This window comes from Plecotus auritus (genome assembly GCF_963455305.1).
Source record: "Plecotus auritus genome assembly, chromosome: 6".
Lineage (NCBI taxonomy): Eukaryota > Metazoa > Chordata > Mammalia > Chiroptera > Vespertilionidae > Plecotus > Plecotus auritus.
In genome coordinates this window covers 93,356,596-93,371,309 of record NC_137773.1, presented here as the reverse complement: position 1 = coordinate 93,371,309, position 14,714 = coordinate 93,356,596, and the positions used below count along the sequence as shown (strand labels likewise).

General features: G+C 46.3%; 1 protein-coding gene across 3 annotated transcripts in view; it reads right to left on the bottom strand.

Moving 5' to 3' along the window:
* Positions 1–14,714, bottom strand: part of CACNA1A (calcium voltage-gated channel subunit alpha1 A) — a 309,019-nt gene that overhangs the window by 174,914 nt on the left and 119,391 nt on the right. For 2 of the 3 annotated variants that reach the window (XM_080671829.1, XM_080671828.1), the window contains 2 exons: positions 9,208–9,290; positions 6,988–7,127 (listed from right to left, as the gene is read on the bottom strand). In XM_080671829.1, the coding sequence (XP_080527955.1) occupies positions 6,988–7,127; positions 9,208–9,290 (223 nt within the window). Of the gene's footprint in view, positions 1–6,987; positions 7,128–9,207; positions 9,314–14,714 lie in introns of all 3 variants that reach the window. The other variant, XM_080671827.1, reaches the window with a different exon arrangement.

Sequence of the window (14,714 nt, the reverse complement as noted above, 5' to 3'; positions counted from 1 at the left end):
GAGAACACGCCCCCCTGCCCCCCGGCTCAGACACGCCCTCCTCCACACAAACCTACAAATCTGTGCCACCTTATTAATGCCAAGTAGCTAACAAAGCTGACTCCCAAAGTCTTTAGTATTCAGAGCTACAAGACATAAGACACACCACAACTCCTGGGGTGGAATCACAACCCCGGGCAGGCATATCTAACCACAGTACATGCAATGGTTAGGTCAACACGCCCAACAGCACCGTCTCATCTAGATCAACTGACAGCCATGGGTCCTCAGGCCCCTAGGGGCCTGTCTGCCTTGAGAAGCAGTTTATTTTATAGTAAACCTGCCCTCAATATTGATAAGCCACAGGCACCATCGGTTCATTCATTCAGTCAAAAACTTTTACCGAACACAGTAGTGTGCCAGGCACATTTTAGACATTGGGGAATATAATCATGAGCAGAAGAGACCAAATCCCTGCCCTCATGGAGCTGACCTAGTGGAAGGAACAGGCAAAGAAATGAATAAATGAAATATCTAGTTTGTCAGAAGATGGTAATGCATGGGAAAAAAATCTAAATAGAAGAAAGAGAACAGAAAGTGTTAAAATCGTAGGTAAGGGGCCAGGGAACATTGGAGTAAAGTTTTGAAGGTGAGCAGGTATTTGGGAGAAGAGCATATCTGGCAGAGGGAACTGCAAATGCAAAGGCCCTGAGGTGGAAATTTGCCTGAGGCGATCATGGTACAGGGAGAAGCCCAGTGCAGCTTGAGCTGAATGAGTGAGGAGGAGGGTAGGGGGTGAAGAGGGCGGGAGGAGATGGGGGCAGATCGTGCAGGTTCTTGTGGGCCATGGTGAGGACTTTGGCTTTGGCACTGAGTGAGATGGGAACCACGGGAGAAATGTGAGCAGAAAAGTGATTTGATTTAATTTATGTGTTAAAAGGATCCTTCTGGCTGCTTGTGTTGATAACTGGCTGTGTGTGTGGGGGGGGGGGTGGCGGGGGGAGGCAGAGACACATGAGCAGAGGCTGCTTAAACAACCCAGCTGAGAGATGATGATGGAGATGGGAGACGTAGTGAGATCCCGAGTGTATGTTAAAGAGAGAACCTGTAGAATTTGCAGAAAGATTGGTCATGGGGGTGTGTGTGAGAGAGAGGAGGTATCAAGATTTTTGGCCAAGGTCCCCTGAAGGATTGAGCTGCCATCCAATGACATAGGAAGACAGGAAGAGGGAATATTAGGAAGATGCTCAGGAGTTCCGTTTTGGACATCTAGATTGTGAAGTGCCAGTGAATTCCTCTCTAAGTGAGGACTCTGAGAGAACTCCAGGCTGGAAATGTTAAGTTTGGAAAATGTGAGCATAGAAGGTATTTAAACCATTGAGATTGGAAGAGATCACCATGGGTTTCAATATAGCCAGCGAAGTCAAGAAAAAGAGGGGCTTTCATATTCCTAAGACTCCCTCTCCTCTAAAGCTCAGCTTCAGCACTCTATGACACAACCCCACTGATAGTAAGGTTAGGGTCCTGTCCTCTCTGTCACACACACCATCTACAGGGCCCGTAGCTCCTCCCTGCACAAAGCAAGGCACAGTGTCTCTTGCTTGGCAGCCTCTGCCTTGGCCCCAGGTACCCACTTGCTTCCTGTCCCACTGAGATTTCCTCTGCCCGCCAGGCAGCCACCTCCCTGCCCTGGTGAGAAAAGAGGGAGTCATTACCCTGCAAACTGTAGAGGCAGTGGCCAGATGCCTCTCTGGAGGCAGGCTGGAGTTTGTCATAGCAATTCAAGAGGACAACTCCTCAATCAGCCCCTAAACCTGTGGAGAGACGAACAGCACGGTCTTCTCCAGCCACACAAAAACGTCACCGGGCCATCTGGCCCTTGCTAAGTACCCCCTCCCTCTCACCTCAGTTAGGGGGAGGGATGAAGCTCAGAAAAAGGACACCTTTATACGATCAAGTGTGCTGAGTGCTGTCCGTGGTGCTGAAACAGCAAATCCACTAGTCTTTCCACCTATTGCTCCTTGGGTTAGTTTGGAAACCTTGGAGAGCAGATGCAAGACAAGGACTTGAGGGAGGTGATCCACAGAATTATAAGGAATGAACTGGAAGTTGATAAAGGGTGCATGGATGACTGAGTTTCACTGTGAGCAACTGGGATTCTATCATGCAGAGGACCCTTTGAGAAGTTGTAGAACACACCTCTGAGTTTTCTACTGAGCAATGGGGAACCCAGGGTATTTATACACTGACTCCCTTGGTCTTTGGTTAAGGACTGTTCCTGGGGGTGTTAAACATCTGCTATGGGGTCTGAACAAGCAGCTGCCATCCTGTAGAAGACCCTCCAATAGCAATGTACAAAGATGAGAGCGTTGGAGGTGCAAAGAGGTTAGCTTGCACGAGAACTACAAACCACAGCTGCGTGAGCTGGGTGAATATGGAATGGAGTACCTGCAGCATCAACCATATGCCTCCAAAGGAATTTGTTTTAATTTCCTCTTCAGATCACCAACTTCCATTTAGGAAGCACTCATAGCAATTGCCACATATACTGCCTCTCTAGTCCCTACCACAGCCTAAGGAGGTGGACACTATCATCATCCCCCTTTTTCCAGGCGAGAAAACCGAGGTTCAAAGAGATTAGCTCACATGTTCAAGTTTACCACTGGCAGTGATCCCTCTGACTCTGAAGCCCAGGTCTTAACCACTGGGCTCTGTCAATCTCCCATTTCTGGAAATCTCTTTCGCCCATTTTTTTTTTCCTGTCATAGTGGAATGTTTGACTTTCTCTTGTCAGTGCAATGGTCCCCATCTCCTTAAACAGCTTAGTGAATTTCCCAGGACACTCTGATGGTCAGAAGTATTACCACTTTTCAGCTTAGCAACCATCTATTTTACCAAGCATGTATGTATGCTGCTACGCCCGAGAATATGAAAACAACTGTCTTCATCCCTACCCTGGCAATGTTCAGGCTCTTTTCTCAACTTGCACAATTGTATTATTTTACCCCTCAGATTTCATATATATTTGAGCATTACAGTAAAAGCTCTGTTATTTCAGAAGTATAGCCAAGAATCTGAAATATTCCTCTTACACATTTTCAGTTTGATTCAGTCCTTCAAATACAATGGAAGTTCACTTTAAAGGAATTTGATTAAATTACAGTTAGACTTTCTCTGAGGCCTTGAGCTATACAGAACAAACAAAAGAAATCTATGGGTAAGATCTTTCCCACCAAACTTTACTCAAGAAGAAAAACCTTGGTAATCCATGAAAAACCTTGGTAATCCATGAAAAAAATGGTGTTTTAATACTATGGTTTACTCAGAAATTTGAGAAGACAATGAGTTAATCAGAAAGTGCTCATAAAAATCATCTTTGTCTCCATGTCAAATTCATACATTCGAGTCCGCTCCCCCCAGAACATGGAGTTCAGAGTTTATTACATTTCCCCACCAGTAACACTGAGCAGAAAGCCAGGTTTGCAGCGCTTTTAGACTCATCTCCCTGTTCCTAGCTTATAACCCAACAGGAGACTAAATACCCCCTTGAAATTTGAAGTAATGAAATGTGAGCTATGTGCCTGAATTTGAAGGAGATAAAACCACCAGGCAATAAGGAAGGGTGGTTGATCACTGGAGAAATAAAAGCAACAAAAGCAAGAGAAAAAAATACAGGAAAAAGAAAGCAGGAAAGGAGAATAGAAGAAGAAAGAAATAGAAACCTACAACAATGATTCCTTGTGGTTTTAAGACCAGGACCCCCTGAGAATCTAATGAAAACTAAAAGTCAGAAAAATTTGCATGCAATTTTAAAGGATTCACGTATACCACTATGAGCTTCTATCCTCAGAATCTATCTGCCTCAGATGAATAATTTCTCCTCTAGAGGCTCATCAGATGTCATAAAATTAGAAAAAAAAGACCACCTTGTTGTAATCAAGGAGCAGATACAAACATCCAACTGGCAAACTGCCCCATCGAATGGTACTGATCACTTAGTAAGACTTATATGAGCTTCAACAGTATATGAGCTTCCCTAGGTGTTTCATGCTATTAAAAAAAAACCAGGGTGTATTTCTTAGAATCATCATCCGAGGATATGTTTCTTGATTTTTAAAGAGAGAGGAAAGGGGAGGGGAAGAGAGAAAGAAAGCAAAACATCAATGTGTGAGAGAAACATCAATTGGTTGCCTCCCGTGTGTGCCCCAACCAGATTTCGAATCCACAACCTATGTATGTGCCTTGACTGGGAATTGAACCCACACCTTTGTGGTGTACGGAATGATGCTCCAACTAACTGAGCCACCCGGCCAGGGCAAAAAACAGGGTTTTTTAAGGCTCCTTCCTGCCAGGAAGGTCAAGCCAGCCCCGGCCAGCAAAAGCCAGCCCCCTGGGGAGCATAAATTGGCACAACCACTTTGCAGAGCAATTTGGCAATATCTAGTGAAGCTGAAGATGTGTATGGTACACGACTCAGCAATTCCACTCCTGGGTATATGCCCCAGAGAAATCCACTTGCAAGAATGAGGGGACAGCTTGGTTCAAAATAGCCCAAAGCTGGAAACAACCCCAGTGGATAAATACCTGGTAGAATGTTCATACTGCAAAATACTAGGTATACTAAGTATACTAAGATTTATCTTGTCAATCAGATTAATCTCATGCTAAGTGCAAGAGGCAGGTTGCAGAAGAAAACATTTATAGAGAAATGTAGAGCATGCAAAACAGTACCATATGTATGTATTTCTTATATATTTATGTAATCAAACTGTAAATGCACAAATGGAAATAAGCAAAATTCAGGAAACTGCCTTCAGATGGGAAAGAGAAAGGAATGGGGCCAGAAAAAGGGGCACAGGGACTTAAACTGTATTAGAAAGGTTCATTTTGATGGTAGGTTGCTCCATCGCCTCCCTGCCCTCATCTTCTCTACTCTCCATCACTCTGCTCCAGCCACCCTGGCCTCCACTGTTCATCAAACACAGTCCAGCCTCAGGGCCTTTGCACCTACTGTTTCCTTTGCCTGGCACTCTCCTCCTTCAGCTATCTTCATGGCTCATTCATTCACCTCCTTCAGATTTTCATTAAAATATCACCCTCCCAATGAAATCTTTCCTGGCTTCTAGCTCTCCTGCCCATAATACATCCCACTCCTTCCCCAATTTATTATATCTCTGTAGCCTTCGCCAGCATCCACACACTAGATATTTCATTCATTCATTCATTCATTTTGTCTTTCTTCACCACTAGAATATCAGTTCCACAAAAGGAGAGACTTGTCTATTTTGTTCACTGCTGTGTCCCAGAGCCTGGCGCATAGTAGGTACACACTAAATATTCATTGAATGAGTATTTGCATACACAGATATTTGTTCTATTGTCCTCTACTTTTTTGGAATGTCTGATTATTTTTATTACACGTTTCTAAACAACAATAACAAAGTCAGCCGTGGGGCTATTTCACAGATGAGTTTTCTAGCAAGCTAAGAGGGAAGTGCCCCATGCCATGACATGTCCCTGGAACCTGCTAAGGTCTCAAGCCACAGGACTGTGGGCACAGCCAACAGCGGTCCCTTAGGAAACCCCACCTGCTAGAACTATCCCAGAGTCCTCACAACAGACTTCTCACCTCTGACCGCCTCTACTGAAACAGCCCCATATGACATAGCTCCTACTGTGAGAAGCAACATTGCTCTGAGCAACATATGTTCTCAAAACGTGAATAGCAAGAGCCTAGCCAACACAGTATGAGTGCTAAGACCCATGACATCTGCCAAGAGAGACAGGACCGAGAGCAGCAACAGAGCCTAGAAGAGAAATATGAACCCACAGAGGACTGCGACCCCACAGAGGAGAACTATAAGGAAGGCCTCCCACCAAAGAGGGGTCTTGGAAGAGAAGAGCCAGGCTTAGCTTGAGGGAGGGGAGTGGGTGGGCAGAGGAGGCAGAAATCAACACAAAATGGTAATGTCCTTACTGGGATCTGATACAGGGCTTTGAGGTCTGGGACAGAGAGTGGCTGGCCTTTCACCAAATCTATTTGCCTTCTGCCTTCCTCTCTATGCACAGTCTCAAATTTCCCAGCTTCCCTTGCAGTGATGGCATATGACTGGAATATGTGCCAGGTCCTAGCCGGGCTCATAAACCTCCCAAGTATCACCTTCCATGCTCATTTCTCTTCTGTGGTTTGATGCAGATAAGCACAGAGTTCTTGGAAGGTGTGGGTTAATATGAGGAACCATTATTAGGCCCGGGCCCCTCTACCACTGTTCGGAGGAGAGAAGCCTGCCAATGAGGAACAGCTATTTTGAACTTAAAATGATAGAGAAATAAACTTTGGTTGTGTTTGTCATTACCTAGTTTTGGATTTTTTGTTATAGAGGGTCCCTGATGGAAAGTGTATACACATCCACCTTTCAACTATAGTTCCTTGTATACAGATCTGAAAGCTTCCCGAAGGCAGTGACTATACCTTATCGAGACGGGTCCTCTCCAGAGTCCTACCATCATCTCTTGCACCCCAAAGCCCTCGACAAACATTAACCAATTTAAATTAGGGGCAAGACATCTCCAAGCAAAGCAAAAGGACCATGCATGCACCAGAGTTAAAAACATGACTTCTGCGATCACATAATCTCAGCTTCAAACCCCAGTTCCATCACTTGCTAGCTGGGTGATCTCAGACAAGTTCCTCTCTGTGCTTCCGATTCCTCAGTGGTCACATGGGAATATTAATATTTCCTAATTCATTGGGTTGTTGTGAGGATTAAATGAGAGGATGCACATAAAGCACTTTGGAAGCAGTTGACTCTAATAAGCTATTATTCTAATTGTAACAGAAAGCATCTGCTGTAATATGTAGCCGAGATTTGGAGGCGGGGTGAAAGAAGGCAGAAGAACATGGAGGCTCAGCCTCCTCAGAGCCTAGCCTGGACCACACCAGCTGCTACATTTCCAAAGTCCTTGGAATTCAAGGTAATTCTAAGAAACACCGCACACTCCGCTTACCCTGTTAGCACCACCACGAAGTCCATCACGTTCCAACCATTCCTCAAGTAAGAGCCTTTGTGGAAGGCAAACCCAAGGGCGATGATTTTAATGCCAGCCTCGAAACAAAAAATTCCTATGAAGTACGGTTCTGTGTCATCCTGGAAGGGAGAAAGGGTAACGTCAGGTCTTTGCTAGGCCAAGAGTGGCAGCCAGCCCACCTGGAGATCTGTACCCACCTCCCCTCATCTCTTGCAACACTCCAGGCTCCCGGCCCCAACCACATCCTTCCTGGAGTTCTCTTGCCCGGAGGCTTTTGCAAGAGAAACAGACACAAGGGGAAGACAACCTCTCTCTTTCCTTTTGGTCAACTTCACATACCACTTGGCCAAGTAGAACTGTTTGGACCTGCGCTGTCTCTAATACAGCAGCCACTGGTTACATTAGCTGCTTACATTTAAATAGATTTAAATGAATTTGAATGAAATAAAATGAAAGGTTCCGTTTCACAGTCACACTAGCTACCTTTCCAGTGGTTTCCATATTACAAAGTGTAGACGGAGAACGTTTCCATCACCACCGAAAACCCTACCAGAAAGCGCTGGCTTAGCCTACTTACTTGTCATACACATCACTCAAGGCCTTTGAGGTTGGACCCCGTGCACCGACCTCACCCCCAAATCTGACATTTCTGATGGCTCTCACCTGGTATGCACCAGCACAGATGTTCAGGTTGCTAAAATATTGGAATAATATTTCTGCACTTGCTGGCAAACGGCCAGTGCCTCTGCCCCCCCCCCCAATCCGCCCCCCCAACCTCTCGCTGGACCTCCCGCCAGCTCTGGTTTCCAGCTGATGGTCTATAGTTGAAAGGAAGCTATAAGCTCCACTCTATCAGAGTCCCTGCACGGACATTTTCCCATCTGTTATGATAACGTTTCTCAAGCTTCAATCATTTGCATTCTGCCTTCATTTTTTTGTCTATCAGTTCGCCATGGCACTACTATTTGCTTACTATTCTCTCAATTGACTCTCTTCACTTAGCAAAAACAAAAAAGGTCTTGAAATCAGAATTTTGCTAGAATGGTTCTATCTTCTTGGAATACACATTATAATGCATAACTAGACCATCCATACTGTATGAATTAGGAACCATTAGGATTCTTACAACCCCCTCTCTACCCTGGAGCTAATACAACTGGTTCTAGTTCTAAAAGTGACGGAAAGGAGAGAAGTCTCCTCCATTGTATTGTCAGAATGCCAGGAAGGGAGCGAGGAGCTGGGGGGTGGGGGTGGGTCAAGAAGGATCTTAATGCTAGTTTTCAGCTCTGCCTGAGTTTCACCAAATGAGCAATTTTGAATGAGGACTTTGGATGTCCCCCGGAGCTGACATCCAAGTATAGGAAACACAGGGGATGGAGAAACAGCTAAATGACATCATAAATAAGCCACCAAGCAAAAATCAGAATGTGGGACACTCCTTAGGGCATCTGGACTGGTTTCTGCAATAAGGCAATGACAGGAGAGAATGTATTACTCTAAATTAAAAGTCTTAAGTGACATAACAAAATCTAGACCATGCTTGGATCTTGGTTCAAACAAATCAATTGTGAAATGCCATTTCTGAGACAATTATAGAAATGTGATTACTGACTAGGTCTTAGATGACCCCAAGGAACCACTGTTACTTGTGTTGGGCGTGAATTTAAAACTGTGGTGATGCAAGAAACACCCGTATTTTTAGCAATGCAAACTTAGGTATCTGACCACAAACTGACATGTTGTCTGGGATTTGCCTTAAGAAATGTTGGTCAAGACAAACCACAAAAATAAAAAAAGGACAGAAAATACAAATGAAACAAAATCTTGACAACTGTTGAATCTGGATGATGGGTTCCCGGCGGGGGGGTGGGGGTGGGAGGGTGTTCATTTTACTGTTTTCTGTATTTTGGTGTATGGACCAAATTTTTCACAAGAATTTGGGTTTGAATATGACATTTTCATGAACAATGTGTGACCACTCTCACCCAACCCCACCTGGTTGACACCAGGTCTTGTTGGGGGCAAAGGTGGGCGATGGACAGCGAAGGCATCTCTCTTCCCAGATTATTGGTGTTCATGATATTTATGCTTCCCCAGGCAGGGGGTCCACAATCCTGCTCTTGGCTCCAAGACCAAGCGCGGCCTCTGTTCCCACCACCCCATCAGTTGCCACAAAAGCAAAGGAGAGACATCACTCACCAGCCGTTCAGACATGGGGGTCTTGTCATCGTCAGGTAGGTGTTGCTCCAGAGCGAGGACGATACAGTTTGCTATGATGGTGGCTAAAATCATATATTCAAAGGGAGTATCAGAGAATTAAGGAAAAACTTTCCAGCTGTTTAGGTTCACAGCAAAATTGAGCAGAAGGTACGGAGATTTCCCACAACCCCCTGCTCCCCCACATGCACAGCCTCTCCCACTATCATATCCGCCCCCCTCCCCAAAGTGGTACATTGGTTACAACTGATGAACCTACACTGACATATCATAGTAACTCAAAGTCCACAGTTGATGCTAGGGTTCACTTTTGGTGCTGAACAGTTCATGGGTTTGGACAAATGTATAATGACATGTATCCACCATTATAGTCTCATACAGAGTAATTCCTCTGCCCTAAAAACCAGGCAGATGACTTTTTAAGGAAAATGTGGATATTCTTCCTCCAACTCACTGCTAACATTTATTGGACAAATATGAAATTCAGCACCTACTATGTGCCAGGCCCTATTATGGGCACTGGGGACACTGGAGAGTAAGACAGAGAAGTGAGGAGAAGCAACTAAGTGAGATAACCACATTATACAGTACGTTAGAAGATGGTGAATGCTACAGAAAGAAAAAGCAAGAAAGGTCACAATTCTGGGTTGCAATTTAAAATACGGTGATCAGCCCTGGCTAGTGTTTCTCAGTGGTTAGAGCAGCCGTGGGCAAACTACGGCCCGCGGGCCGGATCCGGCCCGTTCGGCTGTTCTATCCGGCCCGCGGAGCCGAAAGAGAGGAGGATTCTCTTGCTCTCCCCTCCGCTCCTTTACTTTGAATTTATATTAGTTCACACAAACACTCCATCCATGCTTTTGTTCCGGCCCTCCGGTCCAGTTTAAGAACCCATTGTGGCTCTCGAGTCAAAAAGTTTGCCCACCCCTGGGTTAGAGCATCGGTCCTTGGACCAAGAGGTCTCGGGTTTGATTCCCAGTCAAGGACGCATACCTGGATTGTAGGTTCAATCGATTCCCAGCCTGTGGGGGCGTGTGCAGGAGGCAACCAACCCATGTGTCTCTCTCACATCGGTGTTTCTCTCTCTCTCTATCTCTCTCCCTCCCTCCCTTTTTCCCTTCTACACATTCTTTCTCTCTAAAAAATAAATGGAAAAAATATCCTCAGATAAGGATTAACAATAAAAATAAATAAAATACGGTGGTCAGATATGACACCAAAAAAAAAATAGATAATTTGGACTTCGTCAATATTTAAAATATTTGTGCATCACAGGGCATTAACAGGAAAGTGAAAAGGTAACCAACAGCTATGTGCAAAGGTCACATCCAGTCTCCCTCCAGGCAAACTCCTCCCTGTATCTTGGGAACTCTCCTGTGGTTAACAGGATCACCAGAGAGGCCCACTGGGTGGAGTTTACTTGGGGAAGGTCTGTCCTGTTCAGTTCATATTAGGGCTTGATCTGCTGATCAGTTGGTGAATGAGAATGTCCCCTGTCCCCCTGTCGGACCTGCAGAAGCACCCCTGGTCCAACAGCCTTGATACATGCAGCTGGCAGACCCTGAGAAGAAGGTTTAGGTTTGGAGAAATGGGCGTTCGAGGGAGAAAGCATAAGGTATTGCTTACTCTGGAGCTGAGTTTCCCATCCTCAACACTACTGACATTTGGGCCGGATCATTCTCTAGGGTGGGGGTGTCCTGTGCACTGGATGTTGAGCAGCATCCCTGGCTTCCCACTAGATACCAGTAACACCCTCCCCTCCCCAGTTATAACAATTAAAACTTACAACAACTAAAAGTGATCTCCAGACACTGCCAAGTGTCACCTGGGAACAATGAAGTACACTGCTGTGCAAAAGGATCAAATAGCGGGTCCTGGTAAACTTGGCCCATGGTTAGCTGCTGTCCTCCGCCCAGCTTTCTCCCTTGGAAACTTAACTGCTTTCAGTCTCCTCTTTGGCTCTAGAGTTAGGCTCAGCATTTTGGAAGCTCCACAAAACCAAGGGATCTTACAGGCTGGAGGAGTTGGAGCATAAACCCACTTTCCAGGTGGGAAAACAGAGTCTGCAACAGACAACCTGGGAGTAAACGTCTACATAAGTCAAGAAAGCCAGGCCTTCTTTGTCACCAGCTCCAGCCTTTGCCTCCAGCTGAAAACAGCTGAGTTGCACTCCATGCACACTCTGAAAAGCAAATCTGAGACTCAGGGCAATTTGGGGAGCCAACAAAAGACAGCCTTGCCGACGATCCTCTCTGATTGGCTTCCTGCCTCCAAGCTGACAGTCATTAGGAGCACAGAGAACAAAGCTGGGCTCTGTTGCACAAATACTCCATTCTGCCTCACCCTGCAGCCCGGAAAATAAGAGACAATATTTGTACACAGAGAAGCAACGCCAAGCCCTTCCCTGGCCTCCCCTTACCAAGGCTTCTGAAATCATGATTTGAATCTGATGATTTTGCTTCCCTTCCCTGCCAACTAGCTCCCTGCTTACTTCTGCATTAAGCTTCTCACTCCTCTGGCCCCCTGGCCTCCTGCCCCCAAACAGCTGGGATGTGACTTCCTTTGCATCAGATTCAAGCTGAGGTTCCAGGAAGGCCGACAGCAAGCAGCACTTTGATGGGCTGCATTATCAGGGTTTCAGGTGCACAGTGTCGCCTGGATTTCAGACCCAGAGCTTGCTGGGTACAGTGATGAAGCCTTAGTCAGCATGCCTGGCAAATGGAACGAGGTTGCCTCTTCCTCCCTTTTTTCTGTTTTTTTAGTTCTTGACAGACACAGCCATACTGGCTATCAAATGTCATCTCCCTCTCCCTCCATGCCCCCGTGCATCCTGCCAATGCCCCAAAAGGGACCGTGCAACATCGGCAGCTCCCACTGAGGTGCAGAGCCTCAGACCCCAGGCCGACCCGCTGAGTCAGTAGCTGCATTTTAGTGAGAGCTTCGGGGGATCTGTGTGCACACTGAAGTTTGGCAAGAGCTGCCTTGCATCTATTTCAGGGCCAGGAGGAGCCCAGGTAATTGTGGTTTTGAGTCATCCCAAAAGAAGTGGTGGGGGCTTTTCGTTCTCCCCCAAGCTTTCTCCTCCATGTTCTGACCCCAGGAGAATTCAGCACTCCTGATCTTCTGCTACCACTCAGGCAAGGGGGCTGATAAGAGACCCAAGATCTGGTGAAACAAGAGCAAGGTTGGCATAAGACAAACAAGCAAAAAGAAAAGCATCACTTAATGCACGTGGAAGTAGTCACTACCTTCCCTTGGCTCTCATTTTACCCAGGAGAAAGCTCAAGTCCTCCCAGCAGCCAGCAGGCCCTGCATGACCTGCCCCTATCTTCTCCCTTCTCCCCACTGACTCAGCTGCAACCACACCGGTCTCCTCCAAGTTCCCCAAACACACCGGGGCCTTTGCGTCGGCAGTGCTCACCCCTGGAACGCTCTTTTCCCCAGCGACTTACTTGGTTCCCGCCCTCACTTCCTTTAGATCTTTACTCAAAGGTCAGATCCTTCAACCCCCTTCCCCTGCTTCATTCTTTCCCTTGGTCTTTGTCCCCAAAAATCTGCTATATTTTTCTTCTTTATCTCTTTCGCTTTGTCTCCCCTACTAGACTGTAAGCTCTATGCAAGCAAGAAATTTTGTCTACTTTGTTCATCTCAGCACCAAAGAGAGTGTATGTTATACAGTATAGTAGTTGCTCAATAAATACCTGTGCAAGAAAGAAGGGTAGGTGAGTTCCTGTTTGTTTTTTTTGCACCTCTTCCCAAACTCCATCTTATGCCAACTCTCTATGGGCATGTTAAGTACAGAACCAGCTCCTTAAAGTAAAAGTGATGTGACTGGTGCATAGACACACAGACTGGGTAATGAGTTCCTGGCATGGGAAGAGATGCCTTGCCCCAGGCAGAAGTCCAGGCAGGGGGAGGCAAGGCTTTCTCAGCCCATCCCCAAGTTGTGCCTGATCCTCCAGATTTAGAAAGCCTGGGTTCTAACTCACAGCTGTGGTGAGCAATGCCTCTGCTAGCTGAGCTGAGCCTTTCTGCTTCCGGATTGGTTGGTGAAAAAGCACCTGTGTCAGCGGGATCCAGAATAATCAGCCAGCCGAAGAGGCCAAGGCGGGGGGGGGGGGGGGGGGTGTGGAGATGAAAGGAGAGAAGCATCCCTGATGTGAGGAAAAGCTGGCTCCTGAAATGGCTCCTGGAAGGCAGGGTAGCAAACAGCCCTGCAGGCAAGTGCAGATGCACAAAGCTCCCCCCTCAATTAAACTGATAAGGACCCACAGAGGCCCTGGAGAGGGGCGGTATGCAACACTGGAAACGACCAGCAGTTCTTCCCAGGGAGGGAGGGAGGACTGCATCTGCTAACAGGAGCTGCTCTTGAGAACCAGAACATCAAGGAAAATCAATTTGCAAAGTGGGTATGGCTGATGGTTCCAGCCCCTTAGCAAGACCTTGCAGAATATCCAAGTAACTCATCCTTCTCTTTGTGGTGCCCCGCCCCCGCCCCCGCCCCACCGCCATCTCACTTCCACTCTCCTGTTGGCAGTATGAAAATCAAATCAGGTTTGTTAACTGATCAAGGCCTTGTCTCTACTATGGGGGCTGCCTGATGGATGTTTTATGAGGAAACAGATCCTTCATTGAGTCAACCAAGCAGCTGAACTTGTGGGGAAAATCCCAACAGACCTTATTTTCATGTTAGTTCCACACTCGTCACAATTACCAGGAAAAAAAGTGGAGGGTACCAGGGCTCTAGATGTACCGGTGTAGAACGTATTCCTTGCTCCGCTAAACAAAAGCCACAATTTAACTTGGCAATATGATCAACTATTATGGGGCCATTAATAGGCACAACAACCATAATTACAGCTGCCATTTATTGAACGCTTCGTGGGGCAGACACCGTGCTAAGCACTTTCCACTCATTGTTTCAGTTAATTCCTTGCAGCAATTTTACAAGGTGGGCTCTGTCGCAAGCCTCATTTTCTAGATAAGGAAAGCAAGGCTCAGAGCGGTTAAAATAATTGCTTAAGGTCATAAAGGAGGTAATGGAAGACCACGTGGCAGCTTACCCATGTTAAAAGGTGGATGGGTTTTTGCCCTGGCTGGGTGGCTCAGTTGGTTGGAGTGTTGTCCTGTGCATCAAAGGGCTGTGGGTTCAATTCCATGTCAGGGCACATACCTAGGTTATGGGTTTGATCCTAGGAGGGGCACATAAGGGAGTCAACTGATTGATGTTTCTCTCTCACATCAATGTTTCTCTCTCTCTCCCTCCTCCTCCTCTCTCTCAAATCAATGAAACATATCCTTGGGTGGGGATTTAAAAAAAAGGTGGATGGTTTTGCCTTTATTTAAAAATTGGGGTTGAGATACACCTGGGGCCTTCATCATATGGATGAGACCAAGCTGACTAGACTTCACCTGAGTCCCAGCCAACTGCCACAATTTAATGTAGTACCAATCAACCATTGCATGTTAGTCCACATCCTCATAAGCCCATC